The 26,761-nt window shown below is 42.4% G+C and overlaps 1 protein-coding gene across 1 annotated transcript in view; it reads left to right on the forward strand.

The window, feature by feature from the left end:
- The window catches only part of LOC109288554 (hepatoma-derived growth factor-related protein 3), a 67,166-nt gene that overhangs the window by 12,824 nt on the left and 27,581 nt on the right, over nt 1-26,761 (forward strand). The window contains exons 2-3 of the mRNA XM_019504126.1: nt 21,197-21,273; nt 25,838-25,976. Of these exons, the coding sequence (XP_019359671.1) occupies nt 21,197-21,273; nt 25,838-25,976 (216 nt within the window). The remainder of the gene's footprint in view (nt 1-21,196; nt 21,274-25,837; nt 25,977-26,761) is intronic.

The raw sequence follows: 26,761 nt of genomic DNA on the forward strand, positions 1-26,761 counted from the left end.
TAGAAAATAGACTAGGGAAGAATCTATCACTGTCGGGGAGCGAACTAGTGGCCAGATTTTTGCATGTAGTGGGAGGTTGGTGCCTAGGTGCTTTTGAAAATCCCACAAGGTGCCTATTTGTATCTTTAGACAAATAGCTTTTAAAAATTTGCCCAGAGGTGACTTAATGCATTCTTGTACATCTCTATCCTCTAAGGCTGTATGAAATTATATATTTGCATAAGAAATGAAATATGTATGAAAATATATATTTAGTGACACACACCAAAGATAGAAACCTAAAACATAGGTGGTGAACATTGCAATGGAAGCACGTCATTTAATTGTGCACTCCAACAGGGGCAGCATCAACAAAGAAGGCTCCAGTAGTTTGGCTGATACACAACAGGAGCAACTAGAATAAACAGTTATTTAAAAGAGCCCAAGAAATATTTGGCAGAAGACAGCATATCATGAGGTAAAGCTTCTAAAACTTAAAGAAGGAAATGCGTCCAGGCTTCCCTTGCTTCCTACTCACAGAAAAGTCTCTGCATTCCTGGCTTTGGGTTTCTGACATTGTTTCATTATTTGTTTGTAACAGCCGGTGCTAAACTTGATACCAAAATTGGAAACAGAGTGCAGATTTCCTTCCAGTTTTGCTTTGTTTTAGTTTGACAGACTAGTCCTCATAATGATCCCTTTTATTTTTGTGCCACAGATAACAGGTACTGAAGGAATCGTATAGACCTGCTTTATTCATTTGTTGAAAATGCACAAAAAGAAAGTGATTAATTAGTTATATATACTTCATCAGTGTATTCAAAATAGTAAGCGTTTACTGTCGAGTTGTAGTTCCTATTTCCCATTCCAAAATCCCCCACTCTGCAAATGATCCTGGGTCAACCAAAATATTATCTTTGGCATTATAGCTGAGTGCAAAAGACACAAAGTATACTTGGATTTCAGCAAGGTTTACTGGCTTTTGTAAGGCCTCTCTGAAGTCTGAAAATGTTTTCTGAAGTCAGTGTGAAAAAATAAGAGGTAACACTCTGCAGTACTGCGTACAATACAACCACTTATCCACACTTGAAGGGGTATGACTCTGGACACTTTGACCTCTGGTTCATAAAAAATGTATTATATTTAAATCCCTTCAAATTTTCTCTTAGCAAATTGGCAAACATTTATTAGCACACACCTATCACTCTAAAAATACCAGCTGGAAACGCTGTTTATTATGCCTTACAGCAACATGTAAAAACCTAGAGAGAAGCTAGTTGTCAGCTTCAGTTTAGAAGCTTGGATTGAAGGCCACGTAACACCACAAGAAAAAAAAGCCAAGCCATGAATATTGTACACCAAGGAAATTCTTTGAGACCAGCAATAAACAAAGTAATGTGTATACCATACCATGGCAGAGTGAGAGAGCAGGAAAGGAAGAAAGGGAAAACAAATAAACTATTAGATGGAGAAAAGGTTCCAGACTGTAGTGATCTAATTGAGGCCATTGGGAAGCCACTACCCCTGACTTTGAACTAGGGTTTCAACCTAGAAAGTCAATAACCTTGCATTCTTACAACCAAAAATCTATTTGTAAAGCATTGTTATATACAGGAAAGCCTGCAATGTACAATTCCACAATCAGGCAAGCAGTTTCTGAGAATCAATCCCATAACAGTTACTAAATTTATCAAAAATAAATACATATTGAACCTTAAGTATAACCAGCAATGGTCTTGCTCCGTCAGACCTAATGCATGTGCTTCAGTGTGACTGCATACATGCTTAATATGTGTGTTTGCAGAAGCAGTGCCAAAATAGTAAAGTAATGTGTACTGGGACCTGCAAGACACTTAGTCACCTAACAATATACTGCCAGTTAGTTAAGGGTATGAAGCATAAACAAGCACTGGCTCTAGGGAAATGCACGTGAACCTATCAGCAACTCAAAAACTCTGATAATACGTTATGTGGTAGAGGTCTCCCTTCCTACCAAAAGTCATTACTTGTTTCCATTTTCCCCAAGGGATCTCTGGCCACGGTGTAGTTCATGCCATGTACAGGCCTTGTGAGGGAGAAAAAATGGTTTTCTTTGGTCTTTTACTGTGTTTTATTAAGGAGTGGAAGAATAGGTAAAGTATTGACAGTTGGACTGTCTTCACAAAGATGCAGAGTTAATACCTCCTTTTGAAGAATGGAGGTACCTTTTGTTCAAGTAGGTCTGTGCTAGAAACCTTTGGCACCGTAGTGCCAGCTGTTGGGGTGGGACTTTTTTCTTTTTTTTTTTTCTATATTGGCAAAACCTTGTAGCAAAGGATGCTCTTCTGGCATAGACATGCTCATGTTGGTACAGTTTTTTGCTCATGGATTGCCATAAAATATGCTAGCCAAAGCATCTCTCCTAGAAAGGTTTGCCAATGTCCTTTCACTGACAAAACCTTTTCCTCTCCAGGCCTGGTGTCCCTAGAGCTGTTTTGTCACTAGTCTTGGGCAAACTAAGCAGGGAGGAGTTGAGGCAACTGTTTTTTTCAGGATTTCTCTCTCCAGCAATTCCACTCGTACATTGCTGTAACAGATTATGACCTTCACTCAAAAAAAGGCATATATTGGTCAGGATTTCACTTTAGCATTTCTTTGTTTTTTATCTGTCAAAAAGATCATGGTTCATGGTCTTGGGCAGTTGTTCATTTGTCCAAGATCAGAGGTTCTCAAACTGTGATCTGGGGACCACCACTGGTCCACGAGCTCCATTCAGGTGGTTCGCAGAACGGTTGTGGAATAATCAAGAATATCTGTACTTGTAAGGTAAGACTACTGATATTAAAATATGAGTTGTGCGCTTTGATTTGTAGAACAAAAAAAAGTTTATTAAGTGGTTTGCCAAGACCCTCAGCAATTTTCAAGTGGGCTGCGAAAAAAAAAAAGTTTGAAAACCACTGTCCTAGAGCATCTCTTTGTGAGATGTTTCACCTGGGTTCTCTTCTGTCCCATGTCCTGATGAATATAGAGGGAGGCAGTGAGAACGTTTTTGGATGGCCTGCAACTTTGTTTCTTTCTGAGCACATGATGGTATAGGAACTTGAAAAAGGGGTTTAAGTGAGGACAAGTGATCTGGGATCCTCCATTCAGAAAAGAGAGAAGAGAAGGTTAGACTGTTGCTGAGGCCATCTGCCCATTGGCCCAAACAATCTTGTTTGCTCTGACTCCATTGCACTGCTCTGGAAATGCAAAGCAGGTGCGAGCCATCATAGCCAGGTAAGCCAGTTTTGCAGCTGTTCTATGTTACTGGAGTGGCACAAGTATCTGGAGTGTCCTAACAATATTGGGGTTGTGTCTGGTTCAGGTTGGTCTTGGATAAAGCTAAAGGAGACCACTTTTTGCCTTTTGTTTTTGTGTCTTCTCCACTGCTACAGTCTGTCCGAGGGGTTTTCTAGGTCTCTAATGTTGTTAGCCTGGGTATTGTAAGTTCCCCAAGTATAAAAACCATGGACATAACTTTAGGAAATCAAAATCTGCTCATACATTTCCTGTAATTGGCATTCAGGTGGAAAGGTACTTTAAAAAGACATGCAAGGGTCTTGTGAAAACAGACCCTGCATACAGGAACAGAGGATTGGAAGGGCTTCCTGGGTCAGTGAATCCAGCCTCCTGCTCTGCTATTGCAAAGAGCCATGTCACACAATCCGTTTCGTGAGCTGAACAAGCTCTATATTAAAATTAGTTATGTTTCTTGCACCCTTCTTTTTGGGAGGTTGTTCCAGAACCTCACTGCTCTCATGATTAGGAACCTCCTTCCAATTTCGAGCCTAAATTTATTCCGGGGTAGTTTATGCCAGTTTGTTCTTGTGTCAACCTTGTCTTCACATTTCCATAGGTCTCCCTCCTTGGTGTTTATCTGTCAATACACTTATGGATGGCAAACAAACAAACATATCTCCTCTCAGCCTGGATTTTGCTTCACAAAACAAGCCATGGTCTTTTAGTCTTCTGTCATAGATAGGTTCTCCATTCCCTGACAATCCTAGTTGCTCTCTTTTGCACCTGTTCCAACTTGAAGTTAACTTTTCTTGAACACGGATGACCAGAAGAGTGTGCAAAGTTCTAGGTTTTTGTTCAATGGCTTTAATATTTCTGTGTCTCTTTTGGAAATACCTGGCTTGATAAAGATCGAGATATTTCCTCTTTTCAAAACTGCATCACTTTCGTGGCTCATAGTCATTCTGTGACTAAGTAGTCCTCCTCCTCACTCATTTGCAAATGATGAGTTTCCGGCTTATTTACAAATGATGAGGTCCAGCTTATAACAGAAGTATTTGTAATTAGTCCCCAGATGCATTGCATGTTGTGTTATTGAATTTCATCCCATTTCAATCACTCTGGTATTGCAGTTCATCCACCGTAATATCAGAATCTCCCTCTCTATAAAGGGTGCCTCCAAACTGGTTTCATCAGCACGTTTCTACTTTTTCTGCCAGGACCATTATTGAAAGTATTAAATGAGATCTGTCCTAAGACCAGCTTTGAGAGAACCCACTATTAAACTCTTTCCAGTCTGATACTGCCATACCCTCCTCCCCCCGACACTTTCCATGTGATCCATTCTTTTCTCCCTCTTGGCCAGTTTCTAGTCTACAAAATATTTCTTCTACTAATACCCATCTTCTTCATCTTCACTAATAATTTCCTAAGTGGCACTATATTATCATCATAATAATTTCCTAAGTGGCACTGTATGCTTCACTGAAATCCAGATACATGAGATCTACTGCATTTCCTTCGCTTAAAAAAAAATTTCAGATTAGCCTGGCACAGTACACATTTGGTTTACATTTCATCGCATTTTCCATTTACCTCACTGTCTTTAATTAATCTTTCCTTCAGAATTTGTTTTTACACCTTGCTTACTGTTGAGGACAGACTAACAGGCCCATAGATACTTGGACCTCCTTCAGTATAGGGATTAGAATTTCTATTCTCCAGTGGTGTGGGATCCCTCTCAAGCTGCTGCCTTATTAAAAATAATTGCTACTACCCCTGCAATTTTACTTGCTGGCTTCTTCAGGATTGGAGGATGGAGGTGATCCAGTCTCCCCTAACTGAGGGCATTAAGCTCCGTTTAGGGAGTCTTGAGTATTACTTCCATCTTGGATGTGGTAATTCCCATTTCTGTACCTACCTTTCCATTAGCCATCTTGCCCTTGTGCCCCCCACATGCAACATTGTTGTCTTTATTGAACTAAGGCAATATATTCTTTCAGTTTTGTGGCCATACCTAGATTATCTTTAATCTCTACTTTATCTTTTACTGTGCTATTTATTTTCATATCCTCTGTAAGTTCTTGATTTTTAACAATTCTCACTTCATCTGCATACTACTTGATCTCTCAGACATAGCTTTCTTTGCTGATTAGACTTTTCCCATTCTTTACAGACTCCTTGCTTATTTTGAATATCCTTTTTAGGTGGGTGTAAATCCAAGTTGGTCTCTAACCCTTCCCTGCTTGTTTTCTCACTGTGCTTGGGATACAGATTCCAAATGTGTTAGCACCTTTTGACTTGAAAAATATTCTAGGCCTCCTCTGTACTGAAGTCCATGAGCTCCTTGGTCCAGTTGACTTGATTAACTAGTTCACTTAGTTTATCAGTTTGCCCTTTTGAAATGGAGAATCTTCATTATAAGACCTACTTTTGTTTATCCTTCCACTTAATTTAAACTAAATCAGCTTGTGATCACTCAATACAAGGTTATTTTCTGTGACCAGCTCTTCTGTAATGGCCTCATTACTTACCAAAACCATGTCCAAAATAGCATCAGCTCTTGTTCAATGACTATAGTGAAGAAATCTGTTGGCCAGGAATAATTGGGCCTTACCATTATTAGTAGCATTTTTTCTGCACTCTATATCAGGGAAGTTAGCCTCCCATAATGACACAATTCCCAGAAGTATTTTTCTCTCTAATGCCATTACAGAGAAGTGTAGCACAAGACAGGAGATGCACTAAAGGTGACAGAGTGCAAATGGATCTTGAAGAGCTAGAACTACTGTTACATTTACATCGGTTGCAGTTAGGACATTTAGAAGAAACCCTGGACAAGAAGCACAATGGCCTTCCAGAGAACTGAATGGTGGACCTCATAGGGGGTATCTTCCTGCCCTTCCTTCTCTTATACGTCTACTGTAAGCCCCTCCTTTCCCCTCCCTCTCCATTCTGCTGCTAGGGGAGGCTCCACAGCTATGAAGACAAAGATGAGGTTTGCCTGTTAGGGCCGGCATGATGCAGACCACCACGTGTGGGCCCTCTATACTGGGACCACATTCACCTTTAGCCGGTCAGTGTAAATCAATCCCTCTGGCCCTCTGATAGCTTTATTTGCTCCTGTATAAATTCTCATTAGTTTTGTTACTGACTGTTTGCATCTGGTAATTGGATGTTCAGACCTGAAGCAGTAGTCATGGTGCAGTCACAGCCCAGCTATAGAGGGAGTGACTATTACTTCCTTGCGGTGCAAGTGGCTGTGTGTTGTGCATGGGGAGACCAAATTGCCATAGCCTTTTTTATATCCATATGGTGTTGCTAGTTCATGTGTAACATGCCATTCCCTGTCCTCATGAGACTTCTTTCAGGTTTGCTGTTTCCAAGTTTCTACTCCTTTGGGTGTTGCAGATTGTTTTTCCCCCAAATGTGTTCATTTTCACATTTCTGAGATGCGCGGTTGTTTTTGACTTTGGCTCATATTACTAATTTAGTCAAGCCTACCCTTGCTGGTTTTTAAGGCCATTTATATTGGCATGGGAACAGAATCTGGCCTCTGTTTTTCTCAGTCCTCAGTAATGTTTGCAAACTTTTCCAGTTTACTACCACTTTCCTTCCCTTTCCAGGACATGGTTGAAGTGGTTGAGTGACCCCACCCAACCTAGACACCTCCTCCCAGACCCTTTGGCCCAGTGGTAGCGTGTCTGTTATCATTTATTTACATTAATCAGTTCTTAATCCATTTTAGGCTAAATGATTTTGTTTCTATCTGAGCCAATGTGAATTCATTTTTCAGTGGGGATTTTGTGAGAAGCTGCATCTAAAATCCAATTAGATGACATCCATTCAGGGATTAGTCAGAGGTGTAAGTGTTTGCATATGCGAGGGGGCGTGTTCATGTTAGTCTTGGTTTTCCTAGTCCCATGCTGCTTGTTGTTCATTGTTCCATTATTTTCCCAGATGGCTGGATTTTACCTTTCTGTTTGTTTGAGTCTTTTACCAGCCACTCCGTGTAGGTGCAGTGGTTGGTTTGCACTGATATGATTGCAGGGTAGAGACTTTAGCTTGCCAGACATTGGCTATGCAAAGAAAGGAAGATGGGCAGTAGTGTAGCTTGGAGGGTGGGGTGATGGAGGGCAAGCGGGGCAGCCCTCAGGGAGCCACTATTCTGTTAGCCACCTGTGTTCAAGCAGTTTGCAATGAGGCAGCAGCACCCATGCCTCTGCCATCACCACAGCCCCTGCACATGGAGTCAAGTATTTGCTTTTCCTCCCACCACCACATGCCCAAGATGCCAAAAGTCTAAGTTGCACTTCTGAAGACAGGTGCCTACTTCCAGGAGTGCCAGGTGTAAAGGACCGGAGCTGTAGTACAGTCAAGGGAGCTGCGTATCTGTTTCAGGGCTCTTCTTCCCTGAAACAGGAATGTTTGTATTTTCCTTTTTTTCGCTTTTTACCAGTGGCTAGTTTTCAGGGTCCCCCCCGCCCCTTACCACTTGTAACACTTTTTTTTTCTCCTAAATTTCCCTGGTTGAAATGCAAACATTTCTTTCCACATGTTCACAGTTTTAAGGCAGAGGGAGCAGCAAATTATTAAGCCTTGTGGTTAAAAACTAAGAGTTGGCAAAGATATATTAACAGTAATAATCTTCTGCTATAAGTTGAAAACATTTGTTTTCTCTGCATTCATTAGAATGAATCTGTCCTGAAGCTTTGTATTTCTTCTGAGTGTGTGGGTCAGTTTTCTGAACAGCTTTTTTAAATTGCTGCTTCTGGCACAATGACAGAAATCCTACATTAAGAGGTGAAAACAGATTAGAAAGGACACATTTGTCAGATGTGGCTCCTCCTCATTAAAATGCTGTGAATGTTATGAGCCAATACTTTGCAAGGCATCTTATACAACATCATGCCTCATGCATTAGTCCAGGCACCTAGTATGATTGCCATAATCTAATCTTAGATGCACCCAATTTGTGTGTCCTGTTTAGCCTTACACCCTGCTTTGGTTGCAGGAGCTGGCCCCTTACTTTTACAGGTTTTAGAAGCCACGATGAGAAAGATTTTAATGATAATATGCTATGAAGAGATGTAATTCTCTTTTGGGAGATAAACATCTGCTTTGCTTACTTACATTGATGTTAGCTTAAGAAATAGTAAAATGGGTTGGTTAGAAGTTTGCTTTTAAGACAACTGCAGCTAAACGAAGAGCAGGCTACCAGCCAGGTAGTTCATACTGTACATCAGGAGTCAGTAGTCTGTGGCTCGCTGGCTTGATCCAGCCCCCAAAAAGCTTTTATTCAGTCCACCAAGTATGCCAAAAAATGGCCTTGTCACGCCTGCTGTTTGTAAATTTTAGGTGAGAATGCACCATCTTGTTGGGGAATATCTAACCGCTGCCTCCAGCCTATTTCAGCACCAAACTGTGTTAATTCAGTCCACTGTTAGTGAAAGGTTGGCAACCCCTTTCAGTCGTAGGGGCTGTATGGAATATAAATAGTAAGATAATCTCTAATCCTAACAGTTTACAGTCTATCTCATTATGTCCCGGCATAGACATAAAGAGATGGCTGCCATTTTGGCCAACCCACAGACTTGAACTGAGGACCTTCAGAGCTAAAAGCATGAGCTGTTTAGGCTTCAGCTCTTTTGTTGCAAGTGGTGGTTGGGCACCGCCTAGGAGATTTATAACATACAGTCCCTGTAGATTAAAATATCAAGGTGAATGAAAATTAAAGCGACATGGCCAAACCTATAGGGTGGCATCAGGTGTAAGTCAGCATAGAAATTGGACCACAGACTAAATTATGTAGGTGTAGTGTTTCATTTAACTATGTTCTTTTCCCTATGTAACTGTCTTTTCCTAGTGATTTGCACAAGATGAGTCAGAGTAACCTGCTGTTTCTTTACAGCTACTGTTTAAAACAAAATAGTAAATTGATGTAAAAACATGGTTTTAATCAGTTGCTGTGGTAGCGGCATGGTAAACATCACGTTTTTTGTATAGTATTAATGTCGTACCTGATTTAGCAGTAAAGAAATTTTAAATATTTAATATTTATTGAGAAGTGACTATTTTTTTCAAAGTTACATAAGTTGGGTACTTATGAATTTCCCATACAAAAAGGTATGTTAGCTTGTTGGGCAGGGAAGAAAATTCCAAATTGATCCTGCAAACATTTAATCAGGGGCTTCACTTGAAACCTCTTTCTGATCCTATTTAAATTAGCAGTATCTAAATCTAAAAAGACTATTCATAGGCTTACAGAAAAAGATAGATTTATCATTTGTGGTATAAGAATTTTTTTAAATCATATTTTCCACTATTACGGAAACTCTAATATGTTGGGTATACATTTAGGATCACCTCAACAGATCTGCCTCCTTATCAACACACTAGGCATTCAAAACACATGTACCACTGAACTAGATAATACTTTCATCTTTATAAAAATACAGTTCCCTCTCTCACACATGATATAATATTTTTTAAAATGAGAAATCTACTGTAAATATATTTAAGAAATCAAACTTCATGTATGCATCACTAACATTGTAATAATATTTAATGTTCAATTCCTTTACTTTTTTATATTGCTTAATGATTAGGAATGGAGAGAGAAAGCGTGTGTGTGTGCACACACTGGATTTCATCAAATATTTTATGAAAAATGATTCTTGGTCAAAACCTCTGTTTTATTGAAACCTACATTTGTTGAAAGCAAATGTCAATTCTGGTTAAAAATGTTGATTACTTCACAATGCCTGCACGAAAATGAATAAAAATGATAACTTCTGTTTAGTTTCGACCCAAAATGTCATTTTGAGTTGTTCTGAAACAGAAAAATTGGGGGAGGGGAGGAGGGAAGAACACCGATTAGCTTGGGGAAAGTTCCTTACTGCCTCTTTTAAAAACTCTTAGGAATTTAAGGCAGGCTGAAGACTAGTGCTAGGGAAGCATACAATAGCACAGTGACAGCTGCTCAGAAGGTAGCAAACAATGAGCACCTATACATGTGACAGACCGCTGCTCCCACATGTGCTAATTAGCATGTGTTGAAACGGACTCAATCAGGTCTCCTGGAGTGGGCTAATAAAGTGCACTCCAGCAGCCTCCATGTCATGTGTATTCAGCATCCCTATTTTTTAAAATGGTAGTGGGGGCACTTTAACTAAAACTCATCAAACTGTCATCCTGGCGACAAGTGGCCAGGGATCGGTGCTTGGACCAGTTCTTTTTAACATCTTTATCAATGATTTGGATGTGGGAGTGAAGAGCTCACCAGCCAAGTTATTGGACAACACCAAGTTATGGGGGAGCATGGTCACACTTGAAAATAGGCTGCAGATATAGGCAGACCTAGACAGGCTGGCAAGTTGGGCGGATCAGAACCAGATGAAGTTCAATGTCAAGAAATGTTAAGTGCTTCACCTGGGGATGAACAAGTCCCAACATACATACAGGCTTGGCAGCACCAAACTGACTAGCACCACGACTGAAAGGGACCTAGGGGTAATAATAGACCACAGTATGAATATGAGCCATCAGTGCAACGCTGTAGCCAGCAGGGCAAACAATACTCTGGCATGCATCAATCGGTGCATTTCAAGCAAAACCAAGGAAGTGATTCTTCCACTTTACTCAGCATTGGTGAGACCGCAGCTGGAGTACTGCATCCGGTTCTGGGTGCCACACTTCAACAAGGACGTGGTAAAGTTTGAGAAAATCCAGAAAAGAGCCACCCCTGTAATCAGAGACTTGCACGGCAAGCCATATGAGGAGAGGCTGAGGGACCTGGGACTTTTCAGCCTAAAAAAGAGAAGGCTGAGAAGGGACTTGGTGGCACCTTACTGCTACATCAGGGGCTCAGCTAACAACTGTTAACCATGGCACTCTTGCGGAAAACCAGGAGTAATGACCACAGATTCCTGGAAGACCATTTCAGGCTTAACACTAGGAAAAACTTCTTCACAGTCAGGGTGTCCAAACTGTGTAATAAACTCCCTCCAGAGGTGGTGCAATCACCTACCCTGGAAATCTTCAAGAGGAGACTGGACAGTCACCTTGTTGGGGTCACCTGACCTCAGTTGTCTTTCTTGCCTAGTGCAGGGGGGCTGGACCTGGACCTGGTGATCTTGCAAGGTCCCTTCCAGCCCTTACAATCTATGAATTAAAGCGCTCCCACCGCCATTTTGAAGTGCATGCCGCTGAATATACATGATGCTGTGGGCACTTTATTTAGATTGGCTCTCAGAGTTGTTCTGATTAAAACGCACCCCCATCCAGGAGCATGTATATAGATTCCCAATGATTATAAATGCAGTATGGCCTGGCAAACTGGTGTGCCACTTCATAGTCTTTTAGCAATGCCAAGAACCATTTGCTGAAGAGTTAGGACCCAGTCCATACAAAGCAGGAGCTTTGTATAAGCACAGGGGTCAGCCAGCATGACCTGGATGCTTTGTACAATAGATGGTTGCTGCCACTGGGTGAGCAATGAAACCAGTTATTCATAAGCTATGATTTGATCCTGTGGTGCTCCAAAGCTTGGTGTAGCCACTGGGCTGGCTTCTTTGCAGGTGTGCTTCTGCAAAGCTTACCTGAGGTTGAACATGAAACACTGGACAAGAGTCATGTACAGCCCCAAATCACTTTACAATGTCACTGTTCCATCATTAGAGTTCATCATTCTTTCCCTCAGTTAGGTTCCTGCTGGTGTGATTAAGTTTTCCTGCATATAAAACTGAGATCTGTGCAGGTGAATTATAAGCAACAGGGGAGCTTCCTTTCTGCAGCCCATACACCACAGTTTACACAGTCTCCCCTAACATTTTTGGCTTGGTCATAATCTATCCATGGTTTTCCCACTGTTCAAGAGGGCTACTCTGGCTATGCGAGTACTGGTACATGGGAGACCAGTGCAGAGATCTCCTCCTTGGTAGAAGCCACTTTTGTGATTGCTGCACTGATTCCACCTCTCTGTTGTGAGGATACAGTGGTGGAGAAGCCTTTTACCTCCAAGGTGTGTCTCACACTTGCCTATTCACTCAGCTGTTCCATGAAGGTTATTATACAAGTTGGCCGGTAGGAGCATAAGGAACGTGACCCCAGGGAAAAGATTACTTTTTGAAGCTACAGTAGCCCAGATCCTGTAAGGTCTCTGATTTGGACATTGGCACTCAAGCGTTTAAGTCCTTGAATCCTGCATATGCCCATAAGCCCTTGCAAAACAGCACAGCAAAGTTGCTTTCTTGTAGTATTAGATATCTTTCTGGTTCATTTGGAAAAAGAGTGACACACTAGACTGGTGAACTAATTCTGATGGCAAAAGGATGCTGCATTGCAAGACACTAAAAATATTTCAGTTGGTGCTTCTGAGGGACAGAATGGGATATCCTTGTTCATAGTATGGGTAACAAATCTTTTTAAATACTAATTTTAATTGCTTGCACAAAGTACAGGAACAAGAGTATTTTGGTAACCTTAGCAATATAATATGTAGTTATACAGAGTACCCTGAAGCCTTGGGCAACTGAAAAGGAGGCAGGAAGATTGTGAGAGATGTTTCAACTGCTTTGGATCTTACATTAAGAGTGTCAAACTAAGAGCCATAGGATCCTTCGACCTGCATTTAAATTTGAAAAAAAATGGGCTGGTTTGCTGCTCTTTCATTTTTTGCACATGTATATCCATTCACATGCAGAGGAGCATCACCGCCTGGAATCTGCAGGTGCCCTAGCCCACATTCACTCTCTCAAAACAAAGTTGGTCTTGGCTCAAATCTGTGTTGTAGACAAAGCGCTATGTATGGCCTAGCAAGCCTGACCAGCACTTTGCAGTAAGACTTCTGGCTTCAGGCCCAGTGAACTGGAAGTTGTGGGGCAGCCCTGTTTAAAAAAAAAAAAAAAGGCCTCTTTTTATAACGAATTAAGCCTGTGAAAATGAATAGACAGTCAGCCTGCAGGCTTAGGAAAGTAGCACAGGACCTATTTGCACTTAGCTTGCATTTTCAAGGTTAAATTATTTTTAAATTAAACTTGGATTCAAGAACGCAGAGTGGTGGACTAGCAGAATATGAGGGACCTACATTGTACAATTCAGTTAGATGCAGTTGGCCAAAGGTCTACACTTTAGGTAAGTTTAATTTTAGCGAAAGGGTCAAGGGAACAAAGCCCAAAATTGGGAGAGGTGTGGGGTTAATAAAGTCCTAGTTTGAAAATGCAGCCAACAATAACACAGTCAGCTTGTAAGCAAGTATGTTGTGGCACATCTCCACCCTCTTGTGTACCCAACCACTAGGAGCACAATTTCCTTGTAGCACTTCAGAGTCAGGTTTAAGCTCCCTTTGGCTCAGAAGAATGGAGCTGGCAAGAAAAGTGGCAGCTGAGAGCAGTAGTATTTGTGCTCATGCAATACCTAAATTTCTCCTTTGCTGGCCTTTGGGTGACTAAATTGTTTTTAGTTGTGCTATGGGCACAAAGCAGCTTTAGTCTTTATATAGTTCTTATAAACTTTATATTTTGGGGGGGGAAGTGGTTTTACAGAGACCACAAACCAGCATATCCACATCCCCCCCCCCAAGAGCTGTCCTGTTTTAGCACCGTGTCATGCTTGGGTTGCTGTTGCCTTCAGGTAGCATTTCTATACCTACAAAGGAAGAGGCAATCAGGCAGAACAGACTTTACTCTGCTTCTTGAAACAAGCAAAGAAAAAGATTGCAATAAGTATTTCTTCAACATCTAAAATTATAAAATGCATCAAGCACCAGTCCTACTAATTCTGCCATCTGGCAACAGTATGACAAGAAGATCTTTGGATACTTACCAAAAGATTTAGGGGTTTCTCCTGCAGAAAATGGAGCAGTCCAAAGCATCCTTGAATGTTAGCATGTGGGATCAAGGTGAGAACCCTTACGTATTGATCCAAAAAACCCCCAAAACTGTAAATGATGGTAATGCTAGCTCCTATGTGGGGGGTTTCATTCACAAATCTCAAAGAGCTTTATTAAAAAACAAACAAACAATCCAAATCTTTATCCCTATTTACAGATGGGCAAAATGAAGTGCAGGGAAGCTACCTAGCAGGCCAGGTACAAAGTCAAAAATTAAATCCAGGTCTCCTGAGTCTTCGTCTGAGAAGACCAATAAACTTGAATTGTGGAGCAGTATGCAACTTCTGCAGACCCTGGCTAGCTGCCTGACACCTGCTCTGGCACATTCTAATTAGAATACATCGGAGCAGACTTGATTAATGGCAGTGGGGACGCTTTAACTAAAGCTCATTGTCACGACTGGGGTCCCCAGGGATGGCCAAGATACCCCTAGGGCTGCTTGACCATGTTAGTCCTGCCCAACGGGCACCCTTTCTCTCCTGCCATGTCTTGTTGTAACTATAATAAATAGGGAGGCTGCCCTCAAGTTTGTATTTTGGGCATGGTCCTGATGGACCCTATTGAACCCTGTGGGTTCTTTGACCTCTTTTGGGTCCTGCTCCAAAATGGGTGCCTCTCAGGACACCCTCAGCCTTATGAGCTAGATGCGTGGCTCCAAACCTTCCCTTTACCACACCCCAAGCTTTGCAGATGGCATTCACATATTGTCCCTCCAAGGCCTTAATTTAGCTGGGCCTCCAGTCATCACTGGGCTCTCCACAGCCCTGTCTCTCTCTTGGTGCCCCCTGGTGCTGGGGTCCACTCACCTCCTTTATCACTACTCCCCTGCTGGCACTGGGGTCTGTTCACCCTCCAGATACTGAGCCCCCACTGGCACTGGGTTCCCCTCACTGTAGTGGGCCCCCAATGAGGCCTCCTTCCCTAATAGCCTCAGCCCAATCATCCAGTTTACAAACAAATCAAAATACGAGTCCCTGGGCTGTAACATAATGCAAGCAGCTCAGGCTGTGCTCTGTCCCTTTAAACAAATCACCCTTCCCCCAGCACTACGGGGCCTTGTAGGCCAGGGTATCTGGTGAGCTCCTGAAGTCCCGTAATCCTACCAGAAGCAGAATGGGGAGTCAAGCCTCTTCACTTTGCTTCCTCTAAGAGAGCTCACTCCTTCCCCCTTGGCTGCTGGCAGAGAACTGGCTCCCTGGTCCCCGCCCTGGAGTTTATATATGCCCCAGGCCCTGCCTCTTCCAGTCAGCTGGTGCGGGCTAATTTCTCATTCCTGCTGCCATGGTAACTTGCAGCTGATGGGTTCTTGCCTGACTACTAGGGATCACTCCCTAGACAGTTTCTGCCTTTAAAGGAGCAGGCACCTTAGTGCCTTACAACACTCGTCAAACGAGCTTTAAAGTGCCCCTGCCACTGCCATTTTGAAGCACGGGATGCTGAATACACAGGGTGCTGCAGATGCTTTAATTAGAGCAGCTCCCAAGAGCCATACTAATTAAAGCGCCCTCCCCCCACTCCGAAGCACACGTAAAAACCGTAACTAACAGCTGCTTACCTGAAGGACCATCTCCCAATTACCAACTTCCTCTAAATTAGGGAACATCTTTAAATTATAACTTTTATCATTACAGACCCTACTGCTTCCTGATGCATTTGCTTAATTTTAATCACATGAATAGTCCCATTGACTAGGAAGTCATAGTTAAGTGCTTTGCTGAATCAGAGGCATAAAGCTCTCTGGGTCCCGTCTTCATAGAAGATTAAGGCAACCCTGCCATAAGTTTTAACTTTGTTATGAACATGTAATGTGAATGAGACATAAAGGACTGTGTTCAACCCCAGGGCTGCTGACCTTGTTTAGCAAGGTATTGCCTGTCAGCATTGTTTAAGGTTTATCTAGCCCTGCATTGTCATCTTTAAACCTTGTTGTGGTCCTGAGTCTGCACGAAGGCTAGGGAAGAACCAGTGCCTTCCTATGGTCATATCAGTTTATCTCAGTCACTAGCAGTAGTTCAAAAGTACCACTCTGCTGTGCTTTCATCTTTGTTTTTGCTGATTCACTGTTCCCCTAACCTGAGTCTCTTCATGTTTTCCTTTTATCGCAGAGCAATTCTGTTTTATTAACCTGGACCCTGTATTTAGTCCCACCTTTTGCTGGACAGGTTTTCTTACTGTTTATGGATCAAAATGTGTGTGGCTCAGCATCCACCACTTTTAGATGGATGCTGAGCCACACATATTTTGATCCATAAACAGTTTTAGGATATAGAGCAAAGCAGGGGAAGGATTAAGAGGTGGCAAAAGTGTCACACAATCCTGAAATCCCAAAGAATCCAATTGTGTTTTTTAGTCAAAGTCATAAAAAACAGCAATGGAAAACATGTATTGGAGCAGAGAGTTAAACGTGGTAGAGGTAGAGGGCTGCATGCAAAATATGATGCCAGCAAAACAGATGTGTTTGCATCAGAAGGTAGCATTTCCTTCCGTTGCATGTGGGCATAGAGAAGCATTCAGTATTTGTATTTCACTGAAACCATATACTGCTGGTCTGAGACACACTTTGGGATCCCTTGGAAAAGAAGAAATTATAGTGTATATATGCTTTCTGATAAAATAATTGTTCTAGGAGCTAGTCATTCTGGTGATTTGCAATGGCCTATTTAAAAATGCATTTCCTTCTTTAGCAGAAATGTATAAGTCTATAGGGATAAAAATATCAGTATGAGGGACAGCAAATCATCAATTTCACTAGTAGATTCTGAAGAGTATTGCTCTTTATTTATTTGTGTTAATCAGCTAATTGACGAAGATCAAGATACTTTGTCTGTGTGGAATAATAATACATAACTTTAGCCAGAACAAAAATGTAGCTGATAGGTATGGGCTTGATTGCTCCTCCCTGACTCCAGGATTTCAGTGGGAGATGCTGATCTTTGCAATGCTGCTGTGTTGTTTTTTTTTGCCAGTTCCAAGCAAAATATACTTTGCAGTTCCAAGCAAGTACACTTGCCGTGTACTGGGAAAATCATTGGTTACGTCCCTGCACTCTTAATTCCTTCTCTTGCATGTGTTTGTATGCTCATAGACATGCATCTTCCCTGTTTGCTAGGGGTGTTCCTGATCACAATACACTTTTGCACAGTATGATACTGCAATGTGAAATCCCTTGTAAAATATGACCAACTAGGTTTTGAGAATTGCTGTAATGGTGCAGAGCAGCTGGAAAAAACTGCGTAACCCAGGGGTAGGCAGCCTTTCCAGGTACGGCTGAAATGACCCACCCCAGGTTGGAAGCAGGGGAGTGCTAGGACCCTGCCACTGTTGCTGCTTGTTCCCACAGTGACACAGGGAGAGCACCCACAGCTAAATCCCCTGCCACTGAATGCTGTCAAAGCCCCACGTCTTCAGGCTAGATCCAAAAGTTTCACTGGCCCGTGGGCCATAGGTTGCCACCCCCTGGGTTCACCAACAGTTCAAGATTCCCCCTAGGAAGGAGCAGTCTCCAGATGGCCTGGGGCCTGCATGGTGGATGCATGCCAGGATGTCTCCCAGAACAGGGGATGTCCTCAACAGAAAGAGGATGCATTGGGGATACCTCTGCACTTGGGCTGGGGAATAACCCCTTGGCCAGGTGCTGTAAGTTAGTGAAGGTCCTCAAAAAGTTCTGTGATTCAGAACATAGGGCTGGATCTACTGCTGTTTCCTCTCACAATGCTTGGGCTGCTGACAGTAGCATCCCCCAGGCTCCAGGGAGTATATGGTTCATTGGGGACCAGAGCTCCCAGTAAGGGAAGTGGGAGGGTGGAGGAGGCAGGTTCATGTGATCACAGCCACCCTGCCTGCAGAGCAGCCTGCCACTGGGGCCAGCAGCTGCAGAGGAGCTGTCTACTTAGCTGTTGTGGGTGAAGTACTCGGTGTAGCCCTGTGTGAAGGAACAGCACTGCTCAGCCAGGCACTTGCTTCTCCAGCACAGACCCACTAGTGCTTTTTGGGGCAGTGGCCAGTTACACAGCAATGTGGCTTTCAAGTGACAGTCTAGCTCCAGGAGTAGCCCCTTGCTCTTGGGTCCTGTTGCTACAGTGGTACCTGTGGGGCAAGGCTCTGAACTGCAGGTGTGCTGCCAAGTCCATTGTTTAGGGATCCTAACCAAGGAGTCAGCAACTGCACAGTGCCATGAAGAGCCGCAGAATCAGACCCTCATGTAGGTTGTTTACAAACCAGCATGGCTGGTTCATGGGAGTTTAAGACCAAATTCTTGTTCGCATGTTTATTGTCCTTAGCAACACGCTTTGACAAAGCCCTGCACTGGGTTGTCAGGTTGGGACAGGCTGTTCGCTTCAGAGACCTGCACCTTAAAGCTTGCATTTATTTACCAGAAACACAGTTAAATGTCTCTATAAAGCTGTGCCTTTTGGTTGGCAAACAAATGTCAGAAAGCACTGCTGTGCAGAGCTTGTTTAAAAATAAAGCAATTGTTATTCATTAAGCAGATGAAAGCAACAGAAGCGAAGGAGATAAAACTTGAAATCTGAAACCACCTGCTTTATTTTGGCTGTAATTGAAATGCCTGTTTATGATGTTGTTAGTGTGCACATCCGATTTGCAGACAGGGCTTGACTTCTGCTAATTTCAGTGGGAGCCAGATCCAGCCCACAGTCTGGTTTGGGTTTTGGAGGGGGTTGTGGTTCGATTGCAGGCTCTAACGAGCATTTCAGCATCTGTTTGTTTCCTTCCAGCAGCCAAACGAAACAGCAGTGTGGCTGCTTAGTAGATGGATGCTTCAGTCATTAGCCATGTTTCTGTGACTACAGCTCTGTGTCCTAGCATGCGTGCACTTATCTCTTTTGTTCCTAGCTGGAAACGCTGAGGGGTTTTTTTTTTTTTTCCTCCCCTTCATTTTGCTCTTGCTGACATTGAGAGAAATATAAGATCTGAATCTTCAGTGGATTGAGCCAGAATGTCACGTAGGATGGGAATAATCTGTGGCTGAGCTCAGCTGCAGGGAGCTGCAGCCTGGCTGCTGTGCTCCAAGGCATCACTTAGTAAAAAAATAGTGGTAGGTTGCAGGAAGCACTGAGGTTATTTGACTATTGAAATAATAGGCATTTGTAATTGGAGCATTCAGCTGGCATAGGCTGACGTGGGTTTTGGGGTTTTTTTTGGCATAGATAGATCATGTGGGTGTGTTTCATGGTCCTTGCATGGCTAGGCTGCAGGCTTTCTTGTAAAATAGATAAAAAGAGAAGAGGACTATTTTAGTGTTATTGCTGGTTTGATTCTGTCCCACTAAATGTGGTGGAGGTGTTGCCATTGAATTCCCAGAAAAAGGGGGCAGGGAGTTGTCCATGTCGCTGAGCAGTTCACTCTTATACAATATTTGGCAGCAGAAACCTGAAAAGTGGGGGTTCACAGCGCAGTCGAAACCAGGAAGTGGGCAGATCCTGGCCACACAGTGGGATGTAAGACTGCAGAATACAGTAAAAGTCTTAAAAACCCCAGCAGGGCTGCCCCGTGCACATTTGTGCTGCATGTCTTTTGACTGTTTAATAACTTGAGAAATGATCAGGGCGTACCAGCTTTCTAGAGCAAGAGAAGCTCTTTTATGACTTCCTAAAGTGACATAAAGGAAGTGGGTTTGCGAATAAAGGTTCATAGTGAGAAACAGAGAATATGTAAGCAGCAAGACAGACATTCAACACCTTTCTTATACCTCCTTGGTGCTACTCTTAGTTGACAACAGAAGCTGCCAGGGAAATAGCAGGTAGTTTAGACTGTGCTTAGGAAAGTATCCTCATACCTTCAGAGTCCAGCACGTGGTCTATAGAGCATACCCATTTTCCATTTCAGATCACGGGAATATCTTTCCTTGGGACCTGGTGTAAAGAATGTTCCTCTGGTTTGACATTTCCTCATTAGACCAGTCTCCACTCCTCAGTGGTACTGAGTGTGTACACCTCTTGCTTTTATTTCATAGAAACCCCACCTCAGTCGACACCCTCTAAGAGTGGACCACACTGTTCTGCTACTCAGTCCACATTAGGGCTTCCTGTTTGATATGAAAGTACAGTCCATGGAGACATTATGGAGTGGCATTTTTTTTCTTCACATTCTTTTCCTGTAAGTCATATTTTGTGCCCAGTTTTAAAATATAAATTAACTGGGAAATAAACCGATTGATGGAGTCTTCTTTGAAAATCAATCAGAGTCTGTAGATTAGTCTGGAAAAGTAAACTTGCCAACGCTTCTGTGCGAGTCTTTTTGATCCAGCTCACCCAGATTCTGTCTCCTGCACTGGAAAGAATCCTCGATGCAGTATGGACTGCCTCCCTTGGCTGCTAACCATTAAAAGTTAATGTCTGGTCATTGGTCTTTCATAGGAAACTCCATTCATATGTTGACAGTTCTTCATAGCTCACTCCAATCAACCCAAACATGCCTACAGCAGCATCATTCATTCCCCTGTCCTAGAGAAGAAATGAACCCCTTTTCTGTTCTTATAGGTCACAATATAAAAATGAATAGGGGAACATTATACATAGTTTTCATAAAAAAAATCCTTCCCCACATTCTCCACAGTGACAGGTCATAAAGGCCATATTTCTTGCAGCTTCAAATGCAGCCCAGAAGGCAGGGTTGTTGTGAGGATAAGTACATTAAGGAGGTGTTCAAATACTATGACAGTGTGGGCCATGTGGATGCCTTGGAGATGCTGGCAGGGGCAGCCTGGGCATGCTTGATATATGGTGCTTACCTGTTCTGTGTCTAAACAGGCATTCTCTCTGCATGGTTGTCAGTCATGAGTTGTATTAATGCCTTCCTGGTTTTGTGACCTCTTCCTGAATTGTCCCAGGTGGACTCAAAACCATCTTCACAAAATGTGAATAGAGAGTGCTCTGCAGACCCACAGACATTACAAAAGAAATGTATTAAGCAAGCCATGAGGGGCACTGAATGGGGCACTGAATAAGTGAAAACTGCAGTATCATATTTTGGTTTGCTAGTGACCCCTTGCCCACTTGGTTTCTGTGAAGGACAGAATGATTGATAACAAGCCTGTCTTCTATCTCACAGATCGATGAACTCCCTGAGGGAGCCGTGAAGCCTCCAGCAAATAAATACCCCATCTTCTTTTTTGGGACTCATGAAACGTAAGTGACCAAATATAGTGTATTCTTCTGAGCTGTGTGGCCCTGCTCCCGCTTTCACCCTCACAGGTTTTTCACACCTGGGTTTTTGACTGACTTTAGTAGCATTGCTCCACTAAAGACTAGAATTGGATGCTATGGCCTTGACTCTCATTTACACTAAAGTCCCTTGCATACTGGTCTGGTACCATAAAGGAGTGTCACAGTGGATGTAGATACCACTAAGGTGTCAGCCAGGACCTGAGTATAGAAGACAATTGTGTCCTACATTTCTTCTGAATACAGATTTTGATGTGCTGTGTTATTGAGCCACCTGGAAGAAGGTCCAGTAACAAAATAAACTGTGCTCCCAAGTACATGGTAACCAGAATGAGCATATTGTAGCCAGATATCTTTGGGGATTAACCTTTATCCCACTGACAGTGGTAGCAAAATTCTCATAGACTTAATTGGGCTTGGGATTTATCCCATTTGTATCAAAGAGGCTTTTTTATTATTATTTTTATTCTTTGTGGAATTGAAGCTTCTAATAACTATTTCTTAAAAAAAAGTGAGGCTTAAAAATCTGGGAGGGAGTAATTGGTAGTTGAGCAATAAAGGCTGTGGTTCTAGAGGTGTGATTTCAGTCGTGTACCAGATTTAAGCTGAAGGTAGCCCCAATCAACTCCAATGTAAATGGATACCTGCCCATTCAGGGCATTTATACATGTGCTTCAGGAGAGGGGGGCTTTAATTAGAGTGGCTCCAAGAGCTGCTCTAGTTAAAGCACCCAGAGCGTTACGTGTATGGGTGTCCCCGTGCTGAAAAATGGCAGTGAGGGCACTTTAACTAAAACTCATCGAACAAGCTTTAGTTAAAGCGCCTGTTCTGCCATTTTTCAGTGTGGGGATGCTGATACACATGACACTAGAGTCTGCTGGAGCAGCCCGGTAATTACCCCTCTCCAGCAGACTTGATTAATTGAGTCTACTCCAACGTGCTGTAATTACAGCACATCGGGGCAGCCTCAGTGCCCTTAGACTGGTGAGACAGAGGTGACTGGATATTGCTACTTGCTTGTGTGCCATTGGCTGCAGGAATTGATGTGGCTTAATTATGCTTGCCTAATGGTCACTAAGCTCGGGTGTATTTTATTTGACTAATCATGGCCCGTTGAAGTGCAAGGGTTTCTTCACTGGTGGTTAGCTTGTATTTCTCCTTAAACATGGGATGAGAAGTGTGATAGTAGCAACAGGAAAAAGAGCAAAGCTGAATCAAGAGAATCTTGTAGTATTGCCAGTTGGCATTTAAAGTAAATTCTTTTATTGGGGTTTGTGTTGTGGGGTGATGGAGGATGGAGCCCCTGGGATGGTGAAAGAACTGAGCTGGGGGTGATGACAAGAAAGATGTGAGGAGCAAGGAATGGTAAGTCTCAGCGTAGTTGATTGCAACATTTTAAAATAGCAGGAGTATTAACTTGTCAATGATTACTGTTAATTCTGCAGTGGAGCTGCACAAAACTCAGCATTTAGGGTTTTACAGGAAATTTTGATATTTTGAAATGCATTTTATTACAATTCAGAACAAAATATTTTCAAAACATCCCACAAGATGGAAATTCTAAAAATACTAGTTTTTAGGGACATTTTAGTTTAAAATTAATTTTCATGCAAGGATTTTGAAACTTCATTTCAGAATAACTTGCTTAGTTATTTTATATTTTATAGTATTTTTATGATTTTTACATTATTTTACCATATAATATGGCATAATAATAGAATTGAAGTATTTGTTTTATTTTTTTAAACTATTTTAAAGGCACCTTCTACTTAAGGGTGATCAAAATATCTTCTATTCTAGGTCAAAGTATCTCCTGTTTGCATTGTAATAAGAGTTTGATGTTTTGACACATGTACTACTGCCATTGACATACCATTAAATAATGTAAACATAAAAAAAATAACATGCAAGTGAGGACAGATAAAAAGTTAAATGAAATTTCACAATCACAAAATAAATTTCTAAAAGGGAAAAGCAATTTTAGAAAAAAAGCCACTGACAAAAATCTGACCCACTTTCTCTCTAGTGGCTGACTATTAAGTAAAAGAATTTATTGGACTGAGTTTATAAGCCTGTGATCTCTTTATTAACTCAGAAACAGGAAGTCATTGTGTAGTTACTATCTAAATATTTTACAAAGAATAGCTGATACAAAAGAATTGTGGACAGTGGCTCCCTATTTCACTCCTGGCAGAGCAATGAAAAGCTACTTTCCTCCATTAATGGAGGTTCATGCAAGTATCTGAAACCAATGTCAGGATGATTTTTATATTTTGACATTATATGTAAATACTCAACTAAAATGTACATACATTATTGATCAGGGAGGTAATTAGCCATGTTAGTCTGAAGTCAAACAGAAGACAGGGCAGAGCGGCACCTTAGGGCACCTATACACATGCAGTGAGGCTGCTCCGATGCAGTGTTATTCAGCGCATCGAAGCAGACTCAATTTAATCCAGTCTGCTTGGGTGTGGTAATTTTAATTATCACACTCCACCAGACTCCAGCATCATGTGTATCAACGACCCTGCCATAAAAATGGTGGTGGGGCACTTTAACTAAAGCTTGATTCAACAAGCTTTAGTTAAAGTGCCCCTGCTGCTGTTTTTCAGTGCAAGGACACTGATATATGTGATGTTCCGGGAGCTTTAATTAGTGTGGTCCTCAGAGCCACTTTAATTAAAGAGCGCACTTCCCCTACCCCTTCCCAGACCATGTGTATAAATGCCCTTAGAGACTAATTGGCTTAGAGAGGCACTACCTGTTTTAGATAACTTCCTACTTCATCAGATGCTAAACTTAGCTGATGAACTAGGCTGTTGCCTGTGAAAGCTTATGCCTTTCTGAACCAGTTATTCTTTAAGCTTCCACCCTGCCCTACCTTCTGCTGGATGTTACTGGGATAAGACACCTTAAGTTATAGTGAGTTTACTTGTTTTCATTGTAGCTGTTTTGTGAATCCCATGATCATATGAAGAAGTGCCACTTAGCTTCAGCAAAATTATGGAATTGTTTCTTTAAATAAAAATAAGGAACATTCATTGTTCTGTTGTTATGTACCAACAAGACATCTGCATGTTGTAAAAGTGCTCTTTAGTTTTCAGGTAAATGTACATTACCCACACCATTACCATAATTAAGGTGTCTCAGAGACCAAATGGGATTCAGCTTCCAGGTTCCATTATACTAGGTGCTATACAGACTTGTATAAAGAGAAGGTCCCTGCTCCAAAGAGCTTCCAAAATAAAGCAGCCCACTCCACACTGGTAACTAATGCCCTATCCAGAGTCACACCTGTGGAGAAGTGCTAGCAGGGGTAAGGCATGAATTAATTCAAAATAAAACATAAATGAGAAGAAGGATACTCCAGTGGTTAAGGTGTGAGGTTGAAACCTAGCCTCACATCCAACTCTGCTCACAGATTGCTGTGTAACCTTGGGCAAACCTTTTGCATGCCTCCACTTTCTATCTGAAAATCACATAAATAACATCTCCTTGCCTCACAGAGGTGTCAGGAATAATTACATTAAGTAATGTGAACCTCTGAGATGCTGCAGTAATGGGCAAATATAAGTGCCTGAGCAAGGAAGCGTTTTACAAAGAATCAGAGAGGCAGGAAACAGTTAATGCCAAATGATTGTGTGCCGTACCCAGTTATGTTTATATGTTGATGGCACAGAATTTTTTATAATGGAAGCTAAGTGCTTCTCTCCTCCATTCTTAATACAGTCATCTTTGAAACTGGTCAGCCTGGCACAAGGCTGGTTTATGCCGTGGTAAAGCAATACATCTCTTATCTGCCTCAATACATCCCAAATAACCAGGCACCCTTTAAGAAGTGGTGGGCTGGGGCCACTGCTTACCACACCAGCCAGCACTGATTAATTGGTTCTTTATATACCCTGTCTGTCCGTAGTCACCAATTGCCTCCTGGCTTGTAAGCTGTTTGGGGCAGAAACTAGCATTTTGTTCAGGGTTTTTACTAGGCTGCTACCAGGGTCTCTTTCCATGCCTGTTGCTCCCACTGGAGTCCAAATAATAATTAATTACAAATACCACAGCCAGGGTGGGGTTTGGCTTGTCGGTTCTAAAAATTTGCCACATGCTTTAATGTTTTACACTATATGATTTTCAGCCCTCTTCAAATTTGCAGTACAGCAGACCATAGGAGGCCACTTGGATCACTGATTGCAGGCCCTTATTGTTGCAAGCAATAGTATCACATAATTTCATTTGCTCAGTTCAAGCACCCATATTGAGCTGGGCTTAACATAATACATGAGATTGTGCCAGAATTATTCCTGGAGATACTCAGCTTGAGTTTGCCACATCAAGTGTTGGGATGGTGAGCAACGCCTGATAAAATCCATGACATCAGATTCATAGTGCTAGCTCAGAATCACCCAGAGTGTAAAGATCTGATGTGATGAGCAAGACACTAAGCATCCCATTTGCATGGATCAGTGTATTACATTGGAGGGGGAAATGAAAATGCTTTCTGAACACCACCTCTGTCCAAATGCAGTGCTTTCCTGGGGCCCAAGGACCTCTTCCCATATAAAGAATATAAAGATAAGTTTGGGAAATCGAACAAACGAAAAGGATTTAATGAAGGCCTGTGGGAAATAGAAAACAACCCTGGAGTCAAGTTTACTGGATACCAGGTAAATACACCTCCCTTCTGTTCTTCCTTATCTTACTTGTGCCCCTTTTGAGAGCGTCCTGTCTGTGTGAATCTTGGGTGGCCAGCAATGGAAGGCCATGGTTCTGGTGGCACCGGAGGGGTTTCACAGCTGGTGATGGGCTGTAATTGCATAATTATAAAGACCATCCTGGTGCTGTATGCCATGATGAGCTGGACCTTAACAGTGCAGCCTGTGGCCCTTTGGGTTGTGCATTGAACTTCAGCAGATTTATGTGAGTTAGACCAGTGGTTCTCAACCTTTCTGGACTTGAGGCACCCCTCCATAACTTTTGTGAATTGAGTGGTGCCTAATTTCAAAAACTAATTTACTGTAGTTACTCAAATGGTAAGGCAAGGTTTTTCTCCTTAATCGGGGGGGGGAGTGGGGGTGGGGGGAGGGAAAGCCCCTTGTATTATATTTGCACATGAAACAAGTAGCTGCTGCAGCTCTGAGTCTGGCCCTAAGCCCAGATGAGACCCACAGCAGCCTCCGCTTCCCCTCTGCAGCTTCTGCACCATGCTCCACCGCCCCCGCCCATCTCTTTCCCTTCCCCTTACTGTCAGGTGCAGCTTTCCACTTGCTGCCTGCCCAAGCAGTGTCTGATAGTAAGAGGAGTGGGGGATGGGGGATGGGGAGGGGAAAAGGCAGAGACTGGAGAGTTGTGGGGACAAGGGGCAAGGACTGGGAGGAGTAGAGGACAAGAGGCAGATGTTGGGGGAATGGCGGAGCCAGTCAGGCACGCAACCGTGGAAAACGAGGGTGGG

The sequence above is a fragment of the Gavialis gangeticus genome, unplaced genomic scaffold (assembly GCF_001723915.1).
Source record: "Gavialis gangeticus isolate Ggan-Ray unplaced genomic scaffold, GavGan_comp1, whole genome shotgun sequence".
In the NCBI taxonomy this organism is placed as follows: Eukaryota; Metazoa; Chordata; order Crocodylia; family Gavialidae; genus Gavialis; species Gavialis gangeticus.